We start from the raw sequence: 22,770 nt of genomic DNA on the forward strand, positions 1-22,770 counted from the left end.
GGGCACAGGGTCACATCCTCCTGGTCCTGCTGGGCAGCTCCTTCACTCTGAGGTGCCCCTGGGGCAGTGCCACCCTCCACTGCCCTGCCCAACCACCTCCTGCCTGTCCCCTGTGTCCCCCAGCTGCTGTTCACCCTCTCTCTGTCCCCTGTGTCCCCAGCTGCTGTTCACCCTCTCTCTGTCCCCTGTGTCCCCAGCTGCTGTCCCCTGTCCCCCCAGCTCTGTTCACCCTCTCTCTGTCCCCTGTGTCCCCAGCTGCTGTCCCCTGTCCCCCCAGCTCTGTTCACCCTCTCTCTGTCCCCTGTGTCCCCCAGCTCTGTTCACCCTCTCTCTGTCCCCTGTGTCCCCCAGCTCTGTTCACCCTCTCTCTGTCCCCTGTGTCCCCAGCTGCTGTTCCAGGAGACCAACCCCGGGGTGAGGTACCAGTACACCATCCAGCGCCCGGCTGACAGCGAGAACGAGATCGAGCAGCCCGAGTTCCTGTGGCGCTTTGGCTCCTGGACCACCTGCACGGCCACCTGTGGGACAGGTGAGCACAGCCCCCAAGGACCCCTGCTCTGAGCAGCGGAGGGTCCCTGGGGAGCCTTTGGGATTCCTGGTGCTTGGCTTTCACAGGTGCTAGGGGGAGAAGCAAGGCACATCTGCTGAGGTCGTGCCCGCGGTGCTCAGCAGGAACCCCAGGGCTTTATCAGTGCTCGGTGTCCTGTTACCCTGCACGGGATGGAGACAAAAGAGCTTTAGAGAAGTCAGGGAGTGTGGAAGGGCTGGTCTCCTGCCTGGCTGGGCCTCTCCAGGGGGAGGATATCCAGGGTTTTACAGAGAGCTCTGGGGTCCCACAGTGTCTGTGTGTGGATGTTTGCTTCCCCCCTTCTGCCCCTCTGGCTGGGTGTCCCTGGGTCCCCAGGGCAGCTTTTGGGGCAGCTTTTGGGGCAGAGGGACATTTCTGGAGCACTGCCAGGGGAGGCTGGAGCAGCAAGCACTTCCTCGAGAGCAGCTGGCACCGGAAAAAAGGGGAATTCAAGGACACTTGTGCTTTCTAGGTAGCACAGAGTGCCAGGACATGGCTTTGTTTGAAACCAGCTTTTCTTGGTATGATTCGAGTGCTTGGCTTCCAGAAGGGAAGGGAAATAGAGGAGTGAATCAGGCAGGGGTCGGGTGAGGGTGAGCAGCAGGAGGAGGGCTGAGCCCCTCTTCCTGCACTGAGTGATGATGTGAGATGAGATGGGGTTTGGGAGAGCTCACAGCGAGCCTCTGGCGAGTCCTAAGGCCCTGCAAGCTCCCAAGTGCTTGAGGCAGAGCCCAGCCCAGCAGCTTCAGCAGGGTTCTGTCAGTCTCAGCTGGGTCTGTGGTGACAGCTCTCCATGTCCCAGGTCAAGTACGTGTTACAGAAACAGGGACAGAGCCGGAGCGAGGCAGTGTGCTGAGGTCACCATGAAACCCCTGTGAGCAGCCTGGGGACACGAGGCCTTGGGCAGCGTCTGTCCCTGAGCTGGGCAGGGGCAGGGCTGCCAAAGGAGCCCAGTGCTGCCCCTTGGGTGTGCTCCGGGCAGCGGTGCCAGCCTGGTGCAGCTCCGTGGCTGCACGGCTCCAGCTGCCATCCTGCCCCGGTGCCAGGGGCTCTGCCAGGGCACCTCTGCCTCAGCGCCAATGAACCTGCACCTTCAAGTGGTGCTTTCATTTCCTTCCCACTGTTCACCGTGTGAACCCTCCTGTGCCCTGCTGGGTGGTCGGGTTTGGTTTCCAAAGCAGTGCTGGTGCCCACGTGGTGCCGGTGCCCCCAGGGATGCCCTCAGTGCCCCGGGGGTGCCCTCAGAGCCCGTTTTCCCGCAGGGGTGCAGCGGCAGGTGGTGCACTGCGTGGAGAGGCTGGCGGGGCTGGTGGAGGAGCGGTTCTGCGATGCCCTGACGCGCCCCGACGACCAGCAGCGCACCTGCAGCGAGGAGCCCTGCCCAGCCAGGTGCCACCCGCCCTGCCTGTCCCCCTCCCTCGCCCTGGGCAGGGGCCCCAGGCCCTGGGCTGGTCCGTGACAGCATCCCTGGGGTTGTCTGACCACCGCAGGCATTGCCTGTCCACAGGCTGAGCCTCACAGATGGTCCCATCCTGGCAGGATGCTCCTCTCTGCCTCTGTGCACGTAACCCTGGCACAGCTTGGGGACTGTCCCATCCCTGACCCTCTGTCTGAGCTCCCAGACCTTGGGCTGACACATTTGGGATCCTCCTTTCCCCATGGCCTCACGTGATGGGCAAGGGGATGGATCCTGGAGCATGGTTGCTTGCTCTGGCTGAGATCCCTTTTTTTTCCCTCCCTTTTTTTCCCTCCCTTTTTTTTCCCTCCCTTTTTTTCCCTCCCTTTTTTTCCCTCCCTTTTTTTCCCTCCCTTTTTTTTCCCTCCCTTTTTTTCCCTCCCTTTTTTTCCCTCCCTTTTTTTCCCCTCCCTTTTTTCCCCCCTTTTTTCCCCCCCTTTTTTCCCCCCATTTTTTCCCCCCATTTTTTCCCCCCTTTTTTCCCCCCTGTGCAGGTGGTGGGTGGGTGAGTGGCAGCAGTGCTCAGCCACGTGTGGCCGGGCAGGGCTGATGAAGAGGACAGTGCTGTGCATCCAGAGCGTGGGGCTGGACGAGCAGAGGGCCCTGCAGCCAGCAGACTGCCAGCACCTCACCAAGCCCGATGCCACCATGCCCTGCCACCCAGAGGTGCCCTGTCCCTCGCCGTGGGCTGTGGGCAACTGGTCTGAGGTGAGAGGGGACACTGGGGACGTGCCAGTGTCTTACAAAGGGGTGGGAGCTGGGGACAGGAACCCATGGACACCTCAGCCCCAGGGTGATGGGTGTGCTCCTGCTCACAGAAACCCATGGCTGTGTCCCTGTGGGCTCTCCTGGATGGGAATTCCATTGCTTGGAGAGCTCTCAGGGTGGGGAAGGAGCATTGGGCAGTTTAACTGTGCCCCAGCTCCCATGGATGGAAGCAATTTCATTGCTCATGGAAGTCTCAGGATGAGGAGGGGGCATTGGGCAGTTTATCTCTGCCCCAGCCCTGGGCTTTGCAGCCCCCTCACTCACACAGGGTGAGTGCCACGCTCTGTGCTTGGCACAAGGAGGGCAGAAATGAGGTTTTCAGCTGGACATGGCTTGGAACAGCCTGGTGTACTGGAAGGTGTCCCTGCCCAGGGCAGGAGGTGGAACTGGATGATCTTCAAGGTCCCTTCCAAGCCAAATGATTCCATGGGGTGATTAATGGTGACATTCTCTGTAGCCTTGATTTATTTTTGTGTTTTTGTGAATCAGCTTAGCCACAGGCTGAGGGTTTCAAGCAGAAAATGATAACTCCTAATTTAAACAGCCGTTCCAAAAGTGTTCAGAGTGAAGACAAATATCAGGAGAGAAAGGGGAGAGCCTGGGAACAGAGCTTGTTGCTAAGGAACAAATGGAATCAAATGTGAGCAGAGGATTTGAAGGCTAGATGAGAGCGAGTTGGAAATATTTTTCTAGGGGCCCACAAAAGCCACAATTAAGGGCTGAGAAAGATGGATGCAACGATTTAAAGGGAAAATTACGGCTTGTAGGTGGGTCAGAGCTGGGCAGGGCAGCCCCAGCCCTCACTGCTGGCCTCTGTGGTGTTGGCACCACTGGATCTGTGAGCCTTGGAGAAAATGTGTTTGGGATTTTGAGGTTCTGTAATTTTTCTGTCCTTTAATTTAAAGGGAGAGCCCTCTTTCTTTTCCATTTCCACCATAATCAGGGGGATTGGAGGGGCTGGGAAGCTTCCCAGAGCTGTGGTCCTTCTGTCAGCAGAACCGGCAGGGTGGCACAGCTTTGTCTGCAGAGCCCAGGCAGCAGCAGTGTGCCCACCTGGCACTGGGCACCTGGCCCTGCCAGAGGGGCTCTCTGGGGGCCCACAGCTGCTTCTCACTGGGTATCCGTGCCTCAGGAGGACCCCAGAGCTCTGCACACCCAGTTTGTGGAGTTTCCAAAGGAGCTGGTTTGTTGTTCTTCAGGGGAGCAGCTCCTTGCAGCCCTCTCACAGTGTTGTGTGTGGTAATGGTTGATTCCAGCTCTGGAAATGCCTGGTGATGGCCATTCCCAATGGGGAATCCTGGAATGCTCTGGGATGGAAGGGATCTAAAAGCCCATCTGGTCCATGCCCTGCATGGGCAGGGACACCTTTCTCAAGCCTGGGTTGCTCCAAGCCCCAAATGCAGCAGAAAACGCTGCTGTTCTCCTTTCCAGCTCCTCGGTTCCTTTTGTGCTGGCCCATCTCAAAGAGCCCATTATGGGGGGATGCTGTGGCCCCACAAAGCTCCCTCCTGACCTTTGCTTTTTCCCTACTGGGACAACGCCCATGTTGTTGTTCTCTGCTTCAAAGAATGCTCTTCTAGAAGAAGAGATGCAATTCATGGCCATAGGTCACAGGAAAGGCCCATTAGCTCATCTCACCCCTGCCCTTCCCAGCCTCCATCTCCCGGGAAAACTGGGCAGGAAAGCAGGGCAAGGATCACCCTGAGCAAACCCCCACAGCCCCAGCCCTGCCCTGGCACGGTCTGCAGCGGGGCTTTGGGCAGCAATGCTCTGCTGCCAGGGTGAGCAGTACCCACAGTGGGACTGGCACAGGAGCTGTCTGGGGCCCAGGTGGGTGGTGGGGTTGGCAGAGGGCCGTGGAGCCCTCACAGAGGGGGCACTGGCACCGCTCCTGGCCGTGCCCCTCTGTGACCATGTTCACAGGGGTCCCAGCATGAGGGAAGAGGTGAGGATCTGACTCCATGTTTCAGAATGTTTTTTGATTTATTATTTTATGATATATATTTACATTATTTATATATTTTATATTTATATTTATATATATTGTAGATTTACATATTTTATGATATATATTTACATTAAAACTATACTAAAAGAATAGAAGAAAGGATTTCATCAGAAGGCTGGCTAAGAATAGAATAAGAAAGAATGATCACAAAGGTTTGTGGTGTGGGCTCTCTGTCCGAGCCAGCTGACTGTGATTGGCCATTAATTACAAACATCTAACATGGGCCGATCACAGATGCGCCTGCTGCATTCCACAGCAGCAGATAATCATTGTTTACATTTTGTTCCTGAGGCCTCTCAGCTTCTCAGGAGGAAAAATCCTAAGGAAAGGATTTTCCATAGAAGTTGTCTGGGACGCCCCACAGCGCTGTCCCTCTCTGTTCCCTCGCAGTGCTCGGTGACCTGTGGGAACGGGACCCAGCGGCGCCCGGTGCACTGCAGCAACAGCACTGGCACCCCATGCGAGCCTGCCCACAGACCCAGCCCCGAGAGGGCCTGCTCCTTGCCACAGTGCCACCAGAGATGGGACAGCGCAGACTGGTCTGGCAGCGGCTCCTCCAGCAGGGAGGTGTTTAATGACATCCAGTACATCCCCAGCAAGCACGTTCCTCAGTTTAACCCCTTCATCCCACACGGCCCGGAGTCCAACGATGTCAACGTCATCACCGAGGAGGACTTCTCAGCCAGGAAAGGAAATGTCTTTGTGGATGACTTTTACTACGATTATAACTTCATCAACTTCCACGAGGATCTGTCCTACTACCCCTTCACGGAGAAGGAGAGCAGAGGCGAGGAGCCAAGGGCAGAGCTGAGCACGGATGGCACCGAGGGGCCCTGGGAGGTGCCCACCGAGGCCCTGCTCACCACAGGGCCGGGAGCAGAGAGCCAGGGGCAGCCAGGCCCCCAGGAGGAGCACACCTCTGCCCCTGTGCATGGGCGACACACAGAGCCTGGGGGTTTAGCCAGGAATCACCTCCTGAGCATGGTCCCCGAGGATGTGGGATCAGCCACTCCCACATACACCACCCCTGCCTTTTTGGGGGAGCAGGAGGAGGGTGCAGTGCCTGTGCCCCACTCTGAGCACCACCCGCCCACCCAGAGCTCCGTGAGCCCCCACTCTGCAAACCACGGCCAGGCAGGGCCCTGGGATGAGCCCCAGGGAGCTGTGCCCAGCAGGAGCAGCCTGGGGCAGGGTGTCCCCGCTCCCTGGGGTCCCCACCCCGCCGGTGTGGGCTGGGGCAGTGCCCGGGTGGATGTGTCCCTGGGGCCAGCAGCACGGGGCAGCAGCAGTGAGGGCAGTGTGGGCACACAGGGACATGGCACTGCAGGGACAGGCCATGGGGACTCCAGGGAAATGGCTCTGGCCGCCAGCAGTGACAGTCCTGGTGCAGCCCCACAGCCCAGCGGGCAGCACGGGTGGGCAGGGGTGCCAGGGGGGATGCTGGACACACGGGCAGGAGGGCAATCCCATGGCATGGAGAGGGCAGATGCTGCCTTGCCCACCCCGCAGGCCCTGGGCTGGGAGGGCGCAGGCAGTGCTGGCAGCCCCCACCCTGTCCTGAGCCCCCCTCCTGTGGGTGCTGATGGGGCTCCCGTGGGGCAGGGAGGGCTCCAGCCAGAGCTGCACAGCCCCACAGCCCCCACCTCCACCCCCTCTATGGCCACAGCAGCCCCTGCAGTGTCCCTGTCCCCTGCCATGGTCAGGCCAGCCCCCCAGCTCACCCCCAGGGGCCAGCAGGGTGCCCTGGGCCCAGCCGTGCCCACAGCCCCAGCTCAGGGCCCAGCTGCCCACAATGCAGGGTCCCCCCGGGAATGGGGGGCACAGGGGATGTCCCTGCACCCGGATCTGGCATCGTCCCACAGCGAGCTGACCTCCCATGGGACCCCCCTCAGCATCCCTGCTCCGAGGGACCCCTCACCATGGGCACCACCAGGGACACCAACGAGGGACCCCTCACCATGGGCACCCCCAGAGACATCAATGAGAGACCCCTCACCGTGGGCACCACCAGGGACACCAACGAGGGACCCCTCACCGTGGGCACCCCCAGTAACATCACCAAGGGACCCCTCACCATGGGCACCCCCAGGGACACCAACGAGGGACCCCTCACCATGGGCACCCCCAGGGACACCAACGAGGGACCCCTCACCGTGGGCACCCCCAGCAACGTCAGTGGGGGACCCTTCACCATGGACACGCCCAGAGACACCAACGAGGGACCCCTCACCATGGGCACCCCCAGCAACATCAGTGAGGGACCCCTCACCATGGGCACCCCCAGGGACACCAACGAGGGACCCCTCACCGTGGGCACCTCCAGCCACATCAATGAGAGACCCCTCACCATGGGCACCGCCAGGGACACCAATGAGGGACCCCTCACCATGGACACGCCCAGAGACATCAACAAAGGAGCCCTCACCATGGGCACCCCCAGGGACACCTGCCTCCAGTGACGGGGGGCAGGAGTTGTCCCAGCCCACCCCTTTGTCCCCCCCGCTCTGGGAGAAGAGGCTGGAAGAGGAGGAAGAGGAGGGGGAGGAGGCTCTGCTCCCACCATCACCCCCTGCAGCAGCCACTGCCAAGCCCAGCTGGGAGGTCGGGAACTGGAGTGAGGTACGTGGTGAGTGCCATTGACAGTGTGACAGGGCCAGTGTGGATGTGAGACCTGTCCCTGCCCTGGCTGCCTCTGGGACGTTTCTCTTGGCAGCATAGGGTCATTAGTGCTAATTAGGACTGAGGTCACTAGTGCTAATTAAGAAACAATTGGTAAGTAAATGCCAAAGGTACCCCCAGCCCCAGGGTGCTGCCCCATTTTCCCCTCTGCTTTGGCCAAGAGAATGCAGGGAGCAAACCCTGAGCAGGGAGAGGAAGGGTTGGTCCCAGCCAGAGCAGAACCAGCTGGAATGGGCCATCGAGGAGCATGTTCCTCCCCTTCCCTCCCCGAGTGCTGCCTGATGTGGGATTGCTGAGAGGGGTTTTGGGGCAGGTTTTTCAGCGTTCCCTGTGTTGCAGTGCTCGGCCACGTGCGGCCTGGGCGCGGTGTGGCGCTCGGTGCGCTGCAGCAGCGGCACTGACGGTGGCTGTCCCATGGCCGACAGGCCCGTCCCCGCCCGGAGGTGCTCCCTGAGACCCTGCTCGGCCTGGCGTGTGGGCACCTGGAGCAAGGTACGGGGCCCACGGTGGCTCTGTGTCCTTCCCACCATGGCTGTGTGTCCCTCCCCTCCATGGCTCTGTCCCCTTCCCCACGGTGTCCGTGTCCTCCCCAGTGCTCCAGGAGCTGCGGCGGGGGCACCAAGGTGCGGGATGTTCACTGCGTTGACACGCGGGACCAGCGGCTGCTGCGGCCCTTCCACTGCCAGGCGGGGTTGGCACAGCCCCCGGCACAGCTGCCCTGCCACAGTGCCCCATGCCTGGACTGGTACACGTCCTCCTGGAGAGAGGTACGGGCTGGCCGGGGCCCCGCTCGGCCCACCCTGCCAGGCCAGGGACACTCCTGTGCTACCCCAGCTCCAAGCCCTGTGTCCTACTGGCCTGGGCCCTGCTCAGCCCTGCTGCCAGGCCAGGGACACCTGTGCTATCCCAGGTGGCTCCGAGCCCCGTGTCCCACTGGCCTGGGACACTGCCAGGGATCCAGGGGTACCCACAGCTGTGCTGGGAACTCCATCTCAGCTCTTTGCCACCCTTATAATTCCTGCCCAATCTCCCATCCATCCCTGCCCCATCTCCCATCCATTGCTGCCCTCTGGCACTGGGAGCCATTCCCTGTGTCCTGTCCCTCCATGCCTTGTCCCCAGCCCCTCTGCAGCTCTCCTGGAGCCTCTTTATGCCCTGGCTGGGCTCTGGGCCCTCCCTGAAGCCCCTCTGGGCCCTGGCCGGACTCTGAGCTCTCTCTGAGCCCCTTTGGGCCCTGGCAGGGCTCTGGGCTCTCCCTGAGCCCCTCCAGGCCCTGCTGTGTGCAGCAGGGGCTCAGCCCTGCCCTGCCCTGCCGTGCCCTGTGTCCCGCAGTGCTCGGAGCCGTGTGGCGGCGGGGAGCAGGCCCGGCTGGTGACGTGCCCGGAGCCGGGGCGCTGCGAGGAGAGCCTGAGGCCCAACAGCACCCGGCCCTGCAACAGCCAGCCCTGCACCACCTGGGTGGTGGGCTCCTGGGGACAGGTGAGCGGGGCTGAGCCCTCCAGGGGCACCTGCAGGGAATGGGGACCCTTGGGGCTGTCCCAGGCTGAGCCCCGGGTCCCCACAGTGCTCGGCTCCCTGTGGAGGGGGCATCCAGCGGCGGCAGGTGAAGTGCATCGACACCAGGACCGGGGTGGCCGAGGAGGACAGCAGCCTGTGTGACCACGAGCCGTGGCCAGAGAGCACCCAGAAGTGCAACCCCCAGGAGTGCGACAGCTCCGAGCCAGGTGAGCAGCACCAGGCTGGAGAATGGTGTGGGAGGTCTGGGGAGATGGAGGGAGCAGTTCTTACATGGGTTGTGTAAGGCTGACTTGGCTGCTTGATGATTCAGTGGGAATGTTGTAACTGTCTGTAAATGTCCAGAGCATCCGTCCCTCAAGGGGCCAGCAGGGTTTTGCTGGCACAGATGTGAGGTGGGATGGGCTTGTTGGAGTCAGCAGTGTCACCCAGCACAGGAACACCCCAGGGACCCTTGGGGATGAAAGGACCCATCCAGAGGCAACAGGGCATTCAGGGAAAGGAGGGCACAGGGAATACCCAATGATGGAGCTCTCAGGAAGCTGTTCAGTGGTAAAGTCCCAGAATGCAAGACTTGTGAAACAAGCTGGGTCCAGCATGATAAAATGGAACAAAGGAACCGTTCTCAGCATCTTCAGGTGTGTCTGAGCAGGTGCTCCAGGGAGCCAGCCCCTGTTTGTCCTTTACCTGCCCCAGCTGCAGCCACACTGCTCGGCCACACCACAGGCACTCACTTGGCTTCTCCTCCCTCTTCCACTCACAGAGATACAACCCAAGCACCAGACAGTTCCCTGGGAGACAGAAATCTGGGCACTGCAAGGGTTAACAGCGCTTACAGAAAAGCAGTATAATGAGGGATTAGATGTCACTGATACCAGCGTGTCAGTCACTTACCAGCTTTATCTCTTTAATGTGCCTGTGTGAAAGAAAAGCTCTTTGGCTGCCCAGAAGGTATTGTTGGGCCTCCAGGAGGTTTGCTGGCCAAAGGGAGGGCTGAGAGGTGGGGCAGGGGGGCAGCAGTAGCTGCCTGGGGTGGAGGAGTGGATCCATGGCTGCTCCACACATCCCTGAGGTCCCCTCTGGACACCCATTCCAGCCTCCCAGCTCTCTTTGTTTATCCCAACACCAATTCCAGAGCAGGCAGCGCTGGCTTTGGTTAGCTGGGATTTGGGCACTGGCACTGCTGGCCATCAGGATGTTTTCAGCCATGAATCTGCTCCTTTTCTGGAGCATTTGCAGGGCCATGGGGCACTCCAGCGTTTAGGAAATGGTGAGTCAGCCCTGCTCAAGACACGATGTGCGGTTCCGGCTGTTTTGGTCAGGGGAAAATTTCCGTGCCAGGCTTGGTGATGAGAGCTGTGGAGCCAAGGCTGGACCAGAATAACCACTGAGATGTGTAGGAAGCACACAAATAAATGGTAAAACCCTGGATCAAAAATGACATAAATGCTCTGGCTGCAGCCCAGGGCAGGAAACGCCTCTTGGAAATACAAACGTTTCCAGCCAAAGCATGAAGGGGAACAAAACTTTCACATGGCAGGAAATCCCAGATGTGTAAATGCACAGGCAAAGGCTCCCAGAAAGACAGAAATGTAACTCAGCCCTTTCCTGCGCTTTAGGGGATCTTTACTGCACAAATGGGCTCAGGCTGGAGCGATCTGTGTTTTTGTGAGGAGCACAAGGAGCCTCTCCCTCCTCTGCACAAGGTGCTCCAGTGCCAGCAGAACCAGGGCTGGCTCTGTGACTGCCCCTGTCCTCACTGGACACAAAAGTGCCAATAACCCCAGCAGGGTTTAAATGTTCAAACCATTATCTGATGGATGTGGAGCAGAGATGGAACAGATGAAGCACCAACAAACATCTCACAGCAGTCGGCTCCTCAATTAAAGGAGGTCGGGATTAATTAGAACCAGAGTTCTGAGCTGTTGCCAGGTTATAAATTAATTGGAGATTCCACCAAGGTTATTTTTGAATGTGGCTGTTGCCTTACAGCTGCAGCCAGCTGTGAGGGTGTCCTTAGATGGCTCCTGGGAGCTCCAGGGCCGTGGGCACCCCAGTGCCTCCGTGTGATGCTCCAGAGCCTGGGGATGTTTATCTGGGAATTGTTTGTGGTGCCATGGAAAGGAGCTGAGCCCCAGGTCAGCATGGGGGCCTGGAGAAGCCTGCAGCAGTTCATCCAGATTTAAACCAGATCAGACAGATTTAGACCAGAAAAGTGGGAATTGCTGTGCACTGAAGGAGGAATCAGGGTGAAGGGAGCTGGTCACTCAGCTGGGCCCTGCAGGGTGGTGGCTGTGCTGGGCACAGCAGATCCTGGTGGTGGTGGTGGTGACACATCCCTGCCCAGGCCAGAGCAGGGCAGCCCCGGGTGCTCATCACCATGGAATTAGTCAGTTCTCTCGTGCCCATTTCTCCAGATCTGATACCAGGGAGGTCTCTGAGCTCCCCAAATCTGCCCAGGCAGGTGATGGGGCCAGTTCTTGGCTCCAGCAGCAAACACAGCTGCTCCACAGGTGTCTCAGCTTGGAATTCCAAGGGGATGAGGTGCAGGCTCCCCTGGCTGAAGGACAAGTGTGTGTGAAGTGCTGTGTGTGTGTATCCAGTGGTGCAGCTCCTCTGGGAGCAAGATGGAGCCCAGCCCGTGTCCTGGGAGCAGCAGTGCCTGGGGGCCAAGGGGTGAGGGCTCTGCTCACACAGGGTCAGCCCCTGACACCATCTCTGTCCCACTGCTCCTGTTTGCTGGCTCTTTAGCCAGGGCTGGCTGCATTTCCATTAATTGCCAATTAAACGTGCTGCTCCCGCTTGCTCTGAGCGAGGAAATGAAATTGTCCGTGGCTCTGCAAGTCACAGAGTTCATCCACAAGGGATCCATGTGGGAAATAATTGCAGCAAATCCCAATTTTCTCTGCCATTTGAGCGTGTAAGTCCCTATCCGAGTGGTGGGGCCAGGAGGTGCTGCTGAGTGAGGCATGGAGAGCAATTAATTAACTGCTAATTAACAGCAGGAGCCAGTGGGAAAGGGATGCTGCAGAAAGGACTCCCTGTTTTGATAAAATGTAGGAGAAAGATGTTGCCTGCAGCAGGGCTGAAAACTGTGGGGTTTGTGGGTTTCTCCCAGTTTTGCCAGCTGTGGCTGTGTCAGTGGGGATGCACCCCATGCACCCCATGCATCCCAATCCATCCTCCCCATCCCAATCCATCCCCTCCATCCCCTCATGCTGACCAGACACCCAGGGAGGCACCTCAGCCCCAGAGCAGGACCCTGGGATAATTTACTTGTTAAATTCAGCCCTGGCTCCGAGAGCGTCCCGAGGGCCAGAGGTCAGCAGCCTAATTCCCTGGATTTGCCAGCTCAGCTCCGAGCTCAACCTTTCCTTGTTTTCACAAAACCTGTTCCAGGAAGTTTGTTTTTCCCAGGAATAAAAGTAAAAGCTTAGGCCTGGCTGGCAGAAGCTTAAATGAAATTTAAAGCGACTTCCACGCCGACCTAAAAAAACAGCCCCAAAAAAAGTGGGGGTTTTCAGTCCCTAATGTGCTGACTTAGCCTGGATTTTTAAAGCCCTGCTTTAAGCTATTTCTTTAGCCTAAAATTTGGCACGGACTTATGGAACATGTTTCTAAATGAAGTGCGAGCATTATATAAAAAATTGTTAATAGAAAGAAAGAGCAGTAAAAGCATTCAATGAAAATGGGGTGGGTTCTGTAGGTCCCTCTCTGAAGAGCTGACAAATTAAGTGCTTATTGCAGCTTCCCTTGCCCAAGCCCAAATTCCAGGGAGGAATCAGCAGCTCAGCCAAGATTTTCAGACCTGAGGCTGACCCTGCATGCATCCACCCTGAGACTGAGCAGGATCTGGGAGAGTGATGGGAACTCAACCCCTCCACGACTCCCACTGGCTGCTCGGAGCTCAGGGAGCGCTGGGAACGCTCTCAGGCCTGGGCTGGGACTGAGGGGTGTCCTGTGCAGGACTTGGATGGTCCCTGTGTGTCCCTGCCCAGCTGGATATTGGATCATCCATGAGCTCACTTGGCTTTGGAGCCCGGGGTCTGCTGGGGTCTCCTGTAGGGTCAGCACAGCTGCAGCCAAGGGTGGTGGCTCTTCTCCCCATCCCCAAGCCCATCCCTGCTGTTCTGCACAGTGAGCCCATCCTGGGTGCCTGAGGAGCTGTTCAGAGAGCAGTGACCCCTGGCAGGGTGGGCTCGGTGCTGCCTGGGCATGGGGCAGGGACAGGAATTTCCTGATGGGCCCAGGGTGCTGACCCGCTGGAGAGGGAGCAGGAAAGAGCTGAACCATCACCCCAGGCCTGGAAAGCAGCGTGAGCCTTCCCAGCTCTTTCCAGGGAAGGCAGCTTGGTTGTGATCCATAAATAACTTTCTAGGAAGCTGTGAGTGCTGAATGTCCTGAGGGGCTGGGCAGGCTCTGCCCGGGCAGAGCATCCCCAGCAGTGCCCAGGATATTCCCACCTGTGCAGAGCCCATCCAAAAGCAGTGCCCAGGACATTCCTACCTGTGCAGAGCCCATCCAAAAGCAGTGCCCAGGATATTCCCACCAGGGCAGAGCATTCCCAGCAGTGCCCAGGGCATTCCCACCCCTCCATGGGCATCCCCAGCAGTGCCCAGGACATACCCACCTGTGCAGAGCCCATCCAAAAGCAGTGCCCAGGGCATTCCTACCCAGGCAGAGCATCCCCAGCAGTGCCCAGGGCATTCCCACCCCTCCATGCAGGGCTGGAGCAGCCCCCAGGCTGAGGTGTGCTGTGAAGCTGGGATCCCTCCACCCTGCTCTCTCAGCACTGTTGCTCCAGCAGAGCAGTGATAAATCGCTTTTTGGGGGCACAGGGACACCCTGGCCGGGCACAAGGAGCTGCAGCTCAGGAGGCAGGGAGGAAATACCTCAGGTAAAACAGAAAATAAGTTTTAGAGCAGTGTAGTGACCTCCTGTCTGCTGTGCTGGGGGAGGGGGCTGTGGCTGAAATCCCAAACCAGGGAAAAGTCTCTGCATCTGCCGCATCCCTTGCTTCGGCTCCTCCCGTGGGAATGGGGGCAGCAGCCCTTCCCTCAGCACAGCCTTTGTTCCAGAGGGGACAGGGAGAGGGCCAGTGGTCAGCCAGAGCTCCCCTGTGTCCTGAGAAAGAGGAAATCCCATTGCCCTGCCCCAATTCTGTCCCATGGCCCAGGGAGAAGCAATGGGGGGTTGGCCCCAGAGTGCATCAGCTCTGCCCTTTTGCAGAGAAAAGCTGTCATCTATTTTAGTTCCTTGTACAGGAGGTAACATTGGAATCACAGAATCTTAGATTTCAAGCTTAGGCTCGGTTTTGAGTTGGTGTAATTTAAGCGAGTCTCACACCGCTGGGTGAGAAGCTGCAGGCTCAGCGAGTCAGGCCTTGCTCTGAGATAGAGGAGGAGGAAATCAAGAGCTCCAACAAAGCAGCTCTGTATTCATATAAACCATGAGTACTTGGGGATGGGTCTGTGCTGCTGGACTGAGCCCCGTGGGGCCTGGGCTGCCCCTGGAGCAGCCGTTCCCTAAACAAAGCCCGTCCTCAGAGCAGCACCAGAGTTGTTCTGAGGGCTGCAGGACACCTGCAGGAAGCGAACCAGATGATGCAGGTTCTCAAAATAACCAAAACAATTCAAAGAAAAAAGGAATTCTGGCCTTTCCGCCGCTCTGCTGGCACTGGGAGGGCTGGCAGGAGGTGACACTGGGGGGGTTTGTCCCCTGCACCTCAGCTCTGTGCCCTGGGCAGAGGCTTTGGAGGTGCTGGCAGAGCATAGGTGTGCTTTCTGCTGGGCATGGGCAGTGCCCCAGGTGCTTCCTGCTGGGGATGGGCAGTGCCCAGGTGCTTTGGAGCTGCTGGGGATGGGCAGTGCCCAGGTGCCCAGGTGCAGGAGGGCTCTGCCCTGTCCGTGTCTCCCCAGCCCTGCAGCTCCCACAGAGCCTGGGTTAGTTTGAGCTGGAGGGACATTAACGATGATCTCATTCCCACACCAGGCACCTGGTGACTGCGGTGCCAGCGGCACTGACACCCTCCCGCGCTCCTTTCTCCCCTCCAGGTGTGCCCTGCGAGCGCGACCGCCTGAGCTTCGCCTTCTGCCAGACGCTGCGGCTGCTGGGCCGGTGCCCGCTGCCCACGGTGCGTGCCCAGTGCTGCCGCAGCTGCCAGCATGCCCTGCCAGCGCCCGGGCAGCAGCGCGGCCAGCAGCGCCTGGCCCGCAGGTGACAGCGCCGTGCCCACCCAGGCTGGCACTGCCACGCTCCGCGTGCCCGGCGTGCCCGGCTCTCCGACTCTGCCACTCTCAAACGGTGCTCAAACCATCCCCGGGGCTGCTGCTGGGGCTGGGCAGGTCCCGCTGCTCCCCACCCACACTCCAGGGGATGCTGCCAGGGTCGGGGAGGCAGGGGAAAGGGAACTAAAAGCAGCAATAATTTGGGGAGAACCTCTCAGAAATGCTCATGGTGCTATCATTTGACATTTGCAGCCTCTCGAAGGTGTTGGCTGGCCAGCACGAACCTTGATTTTTATTGTTATTTTTATGTCTCTGAGGTGAGCATCCAGCATTCCACCGGCTCTGCCGACCCTTTGGGGTAGGGGTTTTTTATTTTAACTTTAAGGGACTTGAAGCTGGCAACCCACTCGTGTAATTTTCATTAAAATGTTTACGCACTGAAGCTAAACAGATTTAATTTAAGAAGTGGAGGAAGGGCAGAGGAGTAACGTTTCAGCTTCAGCTGGGGCTGTGCAGGGCTCTGTCTCCCCATTGCTGGCTTTCTCTGCCAAAGCCATTGCTGTGTCCCTCTGGAGCAGAGGGCACCACCAGGGACACCAGGGTTTGGAGCCCACCAGGGCATTCCCTTGCATGATTTGGGCAGCAGAGGGAAGCTGCCCTGGCAGTGAGTGGCACATCCCCTCCCTCGTGGGCAGCCAAGTGCTCAGTCCCTGGATTTCTCTATGTGTAGCAGTGTAATGCTTGGTTAAGGTGTTTTTCTGTGGCCTTACGGGCTGAACCCTTTTTTCCCTGCTTATCTAGATTCTCCTCTGTTAAGGTTAGCTGATTTTTAACTAGAATATCCAATTTACTCTGAGGCACAGCCCCTACTGCCTGCTCCCAGAGCGGTGTGGGAACAAATCCCTGCCTGTCTCAGGAGGGATTCCTGCCAGGTTGGTCTCTGGAGGAGGGCAGGAGCGTTTAGGTAGGAATTCCTTTCCCTATTACTCTTCAGGCTGTGGAGGGTGCCCAGAACCTGGGGCACCTTGAAGGGCAATCCTCCCTGCATGGGCACAGCCAGGCTGGAGCCCATCCCATTTGGGCTGCAGAGCTCCAGGTGCAGCAGCACTCAGCCCGAATTCCTGTGTGTGATTTGTATGTAAAACACAAGCCATGACCTCACCATTTGTGCTTTATTCCGTTCCAAGGTGGTGTACAGTTTTTATGGTCCAAGAACCCGTGTCCAGTCCTGGTTTCCTTGTCCCCAGCACCATCTGTCCCACACCCTGTCACCCTCCCAGGATTGCAAAGGGACGACCCTTGTGCTGGGGTCTCATGGCCACAGCTCACAAACTGTTAAATTAAACAGTTACTGAAGGAAGCAGGTGGGTTTCACATTTTCTCCTCCCCGTGGGGAATTCTGAAGGTTTTCAGCTAATTGGAGATGGTTCAGGCACTGGCAGCAGGAAGGAAGGATCAGTTTGCATCTAAAAATCATTCACAGCTGCCCTTTGCAACTGGGATTTGTTGATTAAAACATGAGCCGGGCTGATGGGGTAAATCAGTTCTGCAAATCAATTTATTTGTGGCACAGGACCTGGTGAGCCCCTCCTGCAGTGCCTCTCTCTCCACGTGCAGGGTCCCAGCTGTGGCTGAGGGCACGGGTAATCCCTCCTGTGGGACACCAGGCCGTTTTTAGCCACATAACAAGCACAGAAACTGCATTGTCAGTGACAATAAAACACATCTGGCTTAAATATCTGCGATATTTTCTTTCAGTGAGACACCTCCAGTGAGTGTCTGTGCAAGGAGGCTCTTCACAAGGGCTGGCGTGACAGGACAAGGGGGAATGGCTTCCCACTGACAGAGAGCAGGCTCAGATGGGATGTAGAAATGCCTTTTTTCTTCTTCTAAAGGCGCTTTTATTGTCTCAACACAAGCAGGATGTTATTCAGACAGAGCTGCTGCGGTGGGGCGAAAGGAGGAAAGGGCTCGTGGATCAAAAGATGTTTGAAATAGGATCGTGGAATGGTTTGGGTGAGAGGGGACCTGAAAGCCCATTCCAGTTCCTCCCCCTGCCACGGGGTGGGAGTGGATGGGCTTTCAGGTCCCTTCCCACCCAAAGCCCTCCGTGCTTCCATGATCTCCTGGAGGACTCTCTGAGAGACCTGCTGGCTTCAGACCAGAAGTCGGACCTTGGTGCCTGCCTTGGTCACCCCCAGCCGTTTCCACGCTGGAGCCAGGAAGGAAGAGGAGCTCGTTGGTGGGGAAGCAGCAGCAGCAGCAGCAGCTGTGGAGGAGCCTGTTTGTGTCTCAGGCCCTCGGGAACGCTGCAAGCGCTTCCGCAGCCCTGGGAGCTGCTGGATCTCCTGGCAGAGCAGCTGTGCTCACAGCTCTCAGGCCTCACCAGGTGCCTCTGGCCAGCCCAGGTGACCTCACCTGCAGGGATTCAGCTCCCAAAGAGCCAGAGGGGTCCCCAGCCCTTCACCGTGGGCTGGGAGGGGCACAATCCCACCCTGAGCAGGCAAGGAGGCAGCGAAGCCAGAGGGACCAGGAGCAGCTCAGCTCCCACCTGTCCTTTCCAGATAACAATAACCAATGGGTTTATTTCCTCTTTTTCTTAAAACCTCTTTGTGCCACACAGAAAGGCTTCACAGGCCCAGCACAGAGGGGCGGCAAAGCCGGGACAGCAAGGGAAGGAGTTGAAAAATGTCACTGGTTGATCTTTTTGTTTGGGTTTTATTGGCAGCTGATCCGGGAGGGAACAGCCCTCACCCAGGCACCCACCTGGGGTGCTGCACCCCGGCCACAGCTCCAGCAGCTCATCCCGGGGCTGCCATGCACAGGGACATTCCCGGTGGGAAGCAAAGCCCAGAAAAGGGCAGGAGGGGAGGGAAAGGAGCTGCCCCCTCCCCAGCTGGTACCAGGGCACGCTGTGTTTGCTCACCCGGAGCAATCACTTGGTTGGGAAATTCAGTAAAGCTGTTGCACATGTGGGAGGGCAGGGCTGCCCCAACCACAGCCCCCAGCCCGCTCCGAGGGAAGGCTCAGCCGGGTGTAAACATTCAGAAATACCCACGCGATAAGAATAGCTCTGTCTGTACACGCGACTGCTCCGCTGCCGTCTGCGGTGAGTAAGTTACACCCCGAGTAACGTGTGTGCAAACCCGAGCGCTATGCGCGGGCCTGGGGCAGGGGAGCAGCCCCCGGCTCTCTCCTTCCTCCTCCAGCCGGGAGCTCCGGGATGGAAACGGGATTTCAGCCCTGGAAAGGCGGCTGGATCCCCGGGATGGATCCCCGGGATGTCCCCGGAGCCGGGCTGGGTCCTCGGGCTGGATCCCCGGGCTGGCCCCGGAGCCGGGCTGGGTCACAGGGCTGGGACCCCGGCAGGCTCCTCCCGGCGCTGCGGTGCCGTGGCTCGCTGGTGCCCTCTGCAGTTGTCCCTTCTCGCTGGAAATGCACAGGATTCCTAATCCCAAGGAACGATTTTAGGACTTTTTGCTCCAGGTGAGGGCGGCGGCCAGTGTGCGTGTTCCCAGGTTTGGAGGAGCATCCCGAGTTCCTCCAGCACCCCAAATCCTGCCCGATGGGATCCCCCGGAGCTGGCCCCGTCCCCTCCTCGGTGGCTCCCTGGCTGTTCCTCTGTCACCTCGGTGTCCCCAGAGGCCGATGGCAGCAAAGCCCCTGCCCAGCCCGGTCCGTGGGGCAGCAGCGGCGGGGAGGGACAGGGATCCCCAGCCCGGTTAAACTGGGAACGCTGGGAATTGCAGCAGCTCCCGGGAGTCACCTCCCAGTGCCGCAGCAACGCTGCACTGCCCGAGGAACAGGAACATCCCTGCTTCCAGGGGCCTGGCTTTAGGGTCTGGCCCATTTCCCCAAATTGTTGCTCCAGAGAAGAACTTTTAACCTTTTGTGCCCCAGCACAAAGGACCCCAGGGCACTGCAGGAACCAGGAGAGTCACCCTAGGGTCACCCGAGCGTCCCATTCCCTGTCCCCTGAGCTTTTGTCAGAGCTGGGGGTGCAGTTTGGGTGGTGGCACTGAGCCGTGCAGGGGCACACGGAGCCCCCCCAGGACAGGAGCTGCTATCTCCTGGCCCCAGGACCCACAGAACCTCCGTGCTGGCAGAGATATCTGCACTCTGAAAAGAAAATACCAACCCCCTGCTGGAGGGCAAAAACAGGAGAGCAAATTGCAGGAAAGAAGCCAGCAGATAATGGCAGCTCAGGCTCCTGGAGCATTTGGTCCATCCTGCAGGAATGACCTGCCTGGGCCCCTTCCCAGCCATGGGGTGGGACACAGGATGTGTCCCCTGTGCTGGCACACAAGGCACATCTGTCCATGGGCTACAAAGCAGTTTGCCATTTAACTGAAATGTAATTGAAGCTGGGTAACTGGAGTTGAGAAGTGTTTTTTCACACCTGCACGAACCTGTGGAAAAAAGGAGATTGTTCTCCTCTCCCTTTAATTAATTTCTTCAGCTGATTTGGCACTTGAGGGGAGGGGCCCTGCAGTGCCATGGAGCAGTTCAGTGGTTTGCCAAGGAGAACATTCCTTGTTTATAATGCTGAGCCCATTCCATGCTTCCATGGTGGTTATGAAGCAAAGCTTCCAGAATCAGAAGTGTGTGACACTAACAGGGAAAAAAGCACGAGGATTTGGCAGGAATTGTGCCCCAGTAAAAATCTCCTTGTTCTAGTCCAGTCCCTCAGCTCCAAATTCTTTTGAATTAATTTCAGCTTTAATGTTTATCAACACTGAAATGTTGAATGAAATTAATTTCTGTAATAGAAATCTAAACTTGATCCTTAAGAAAAAACCAAAACAAATTCAGGACCCAGAAAGCAACACTTCAGTACAAGAATCTGTTTTATTTTTACAGTGCAGTGATTGAAACAATGTAGAAATTCAACTTGCAAAACTGAATTTGTATCACAACGTCTCTCAGAAGGCAATGCAGATGTGTTGCTTTGAATCACAAAATATTCCTCTGGACACCAAAAATTACAAACTCCCAGCAGTATACACCGGGCTTCCTTTAGAGACTGATTCCTCATAATTTAAATCTATCTTATAAACAATTTCTCTTTTAAAAAACCACATGGAAGATAAAAACAACTCAAGTATAAAGCCCGAGGCGTTGCTGGTTTGAGCAGCTGGGGCTGCAGCGGGGCTGTGTCCCTAGTCGGGCTCGGTGACGCACTGCTCCACGATCTCGCGCAGGTTCGGGTTCTCCATGGCTGCTGCCACCCTCTCCTTGTCATTGATCTGCTTGTTGACTGCAAAACACAGCACGGGGCTCAGGGGGCTCAGCAGGAAAGGGCATTTTGAGGGGCATTGCTGGGAAATGGGGAAAGAGGCAGAGACAAGCGCAGTCACCACAAAGCAGCCATGGGAAACCACAATTCCTGTCACTTTTCCAGCTCAGAAATAGGCTGTGAGGTGTTCCAGTGGCGTGTCCCAAACCCAAGAGTGAAATTCAGGGTAAATGAGTGGGCCAGGTTCAGTGTGCAGCTCTTTAACCACAATACCCCATTTCTGGCAGGCACTGAATGCTCTGGGCACTGCTGAGACAGGGCCTGGCTCTGGCTGGACAGAACACCCAGGTAGGTCCTGCCAGCTTTCCTGCAAAACCTGCCTGAGAAACCTCCAGATTTGGTGTGGGGAGCTCAGGACAGTGGGGCCAAGAGCTGAGGCAGCTCCTCATGTCAGTTACTCAATTTTTGTTACAAATACCCACCAGAGCTGGGGGGTTTTGTTATAAATCCAAAGCAGCAGCCAGCAGGTGGTCACAGAGCCACCACAGCCCTGGGGACACCGTGATGCCACTGCATTTGCAGGCTCTGACAGGGGGTTAGTTCCTGGAGAGGGAGGGCAGCACAGGACAGGGCTCAAATGATCATTGAAGCAGCAGCATGCACAGGCTCTACTCACTGTCCTCCTCCGTGGAATGTGTGCCCTCAGAAATGTAGATTTCCAGCTGCAAGAGAGATCAGCAGGGTTAGGGGCAGCACAGCAGTGGGACACTTTCCTCCTGGCAGGAAAACCCTGTCCCCACTCACACAGCTGTCACCCTGCTGCCAGGAGCTCCCTTTGCAGGGCTCAGCTGGGAGCAGCTACAAAACCAGAACCACCACCCAAAAATCAACTGCAGCCATCCTCAGGTAATTACTGTGTTCTTTACATTATTGGGGTCAAGTGTCTAAAGGTCTGTGTTTAATTTAGGGAGGCTGCCATTCATTGATGGAATTTAACACAGGCTTCAAACCAGGCACTTTACCTTGTGTCTAAAAGGCAAACATCTCTGAAGTTTTATTCTTAAACAAAGGCCTGTTCAAAGAGAACACAAAAGAGATTTTCCTGTAAAAGTGAAGGTTTGAGGAGCATTTTCAGAGAATCCATGTTTAACAACCAGTGTAACTGACAGTGTCCTTTTGTACTTTGAGCAGCACAAGCCACAGAGGGAAAGGAGACAAGCAGAAAGTTGTCTTTCTTTTTCTTTTTGAAAGTTTAAGAGTTGACAAACTCAATTAATAACATTACTGAAGTAACTTGGAGAATACACAGAAGGAATCCTGTATCACTTCCCAGCAGAGTTTTGGGAGGAATGTCTCTTTGAAGAGATTCTCTAACATGACACAAACACATGGGAGTCCCCATTTCTCTGGATTTGGGGGTTTTTTGCTCGGTTTGGTTTTTGGTTTGGTTGCACTGGTGTTGGGTTCTTAAGCTGCAATTCCTGATCAAACCAACACAGGAAGGCAAGACTGAATCTGCACTGGGACTGGTGGCATCCAGACAGCCCCCAAGGACCCCGAGCTCTTTGTTTGTGATCTAATTAATGGATCTCACCGATGAGAGTGGCCAAGGAGCAATGAGGTACTGTTGGTGTAAACCTGATGATGACCAGATATTCATCCTCCCCTATCTCCTGCACTTCCACGCAGTTTTCCGTCACCACTTCCAGTTCTTCCAAAGTGTTTGGCTTCTCCGGGTCCCGGATAGTCCGGATTATATCTGAGACAAGGGGCACAATAAGGAATCTTCCCTGGGATTCACACAAGGGATTTCCACGAGCACCCCTTCCAGCACTGCTGATGTTGCACTCTTTGGAAGCCACAAGCGATCCCAACGAGCCAAGCGGCCCCTGTCTCCCTGCCCAGCCCCTCGGGGCCCCCTCAGCGCTCCGAGCCCCTCAGGACCCGCGCGTTCCCCCTCAGCCTCCCAAGGGCAAACCGGCACCGCACCCGGGGCTCTCCCCGCGGCCCCCGCGCCCCCCGGCAGTCACCGTAGACCTCCATGGCCCTGTCGTGCTCCATGGCGCGGCTCGGGGGCGCATGGCGGGCGCTACTGGCGGGGCTCCGCCACACCCGGCCCAGCGCCTGCCACAGCAGCGCCAGCGCCAGCGCCATGGCCGCGCTCCGCCATCGGCCCGCGGGCCGCCGCGCTTCCGCCTGGGCGGGGCCGCGCCGGCCAATGGCAGCCGGGGGCGGGGCCGGGGCCGGCCAATGGGCGGTGAGGTACCGGGAACAACGCCCATGGGGGCGTGGCCTCGCGTCCGGGGTGGGGCC

At 57.6% G+C, this 22,770-nt stretch overlaps 2 protein-coding genes across 2 annotated transcripts in view; one reads left to right on the forward strand and one right to left on the reverse strand.

Moving 5' to 3' along the window:
• The window catches only part of ADAMTS7 (ADAM metallopeptidase with thrombospondin type 1 motif 7), a 34,329-nt gene extending 17,357 nt beyond the window's left edge, over nt 1-16,972 (forward strand). Inside the window, exons 17-25 of the mRNA XM_064722496.1 lie at nt 388-529; nt 1,831-1,957; nt 2,519-2,732; nt 5,191-7,419; nt 7,819-7,971; nt 8,073-8,246; nt 8,812-8,958; nt 9,044-9,203; nt 15,048-16,972. Of these exons, the coding sequence (XP_064578566.1) occupies nt 388-529; nt 1,831-1,957; nt 2,519-2,732; nt 5,191-7,419; nt 7,819-7,971; nt 8,073-8,246; nt 8,812-8,958; nt 9,044-9,203; nt 15,048-15,214 (3,513 nt within the window). The 3' untranslated portion in view covers nt 15,215-16,972. The remainder of the gene's footprint in view (nt 1-387; nt 530-1,830; nt 1,958-2,518; nt 2,733-5,190; nt 7,420-7,818; nt 7,972-8,072; nt 8,247-8,811; nt 8,959-9,043; nt 9,204-15,047) is intronic.
• Nucleotides 16,973-20,050: 3,078 nt separating this feature from the next.
• Nucleotides 20,051-22,665, reverse strand: CIAO2A (cytosolic iron-sulfur assembly component 2A). Its single transcript, XM_064722435.1, has 5 exons — nt 22,488-22,665; nt 22,052-22,216; nt 21,480-21,529; nt 21,134-21,179; nt 20,051-20,478 (listed from the first exon to the last, which is right to left on the reverse strand). The coding sequence occupies exons 1-5, from the start codon at nt 22,609-22,611 to the stop codon at nt 20,381-20,383; spliced, it is 483 nt and encodes a 160-aa protein (XP_064578505.1). The 5' UTR covers nt 22,612-22,665; the 3' UTR covers nt 20,051-20,380.
• Nucleotides 22,666-22,770: the final 105 nt, after the last annotated feature.

Source organism: Zonotrichia leucophrys, chromosome 10 (assembly GCF_028769735.1).
Source record: "Zonotrichia leucophrys gambelii isolate GWCS_2022_RI chromosome 10, RI_Zleu_2.0, whole genome shotgun sequence".
NCBI classification, from domain to species: domain Eukaryota; kingdom Metazoa; phylum Chordata; class Aves; order Passeriformes; family Passerellidae; genus Zonotrichia; species Zonotrichia leucophrys.

Bases quoted from the DNA above. Each gene is read 5' to 3' on its own strand.
- CIAO2A (XM_064722435.1), bottom strand. From the start codon at position 22,611: ATGGCGCTGGCGCTGGCGCTGCTGTGGCAGGCGCTGGGCCGGGTGTGG. The intron at 22,217-22,487 runs GTGACTGCCGGG...CCCTTGTCTCAG, and splicing joins CAGGGCCATGGAGGTCTACG to ATATAATCCGGACTATCCGG. The intron at 21,530-22,051 runs GTGAGATCCATT...CTCTTTGAACAG, and splicing joins CTCCTTGGCCACTCTCATCG to GCCTTTGTTTAAGAATAAAA.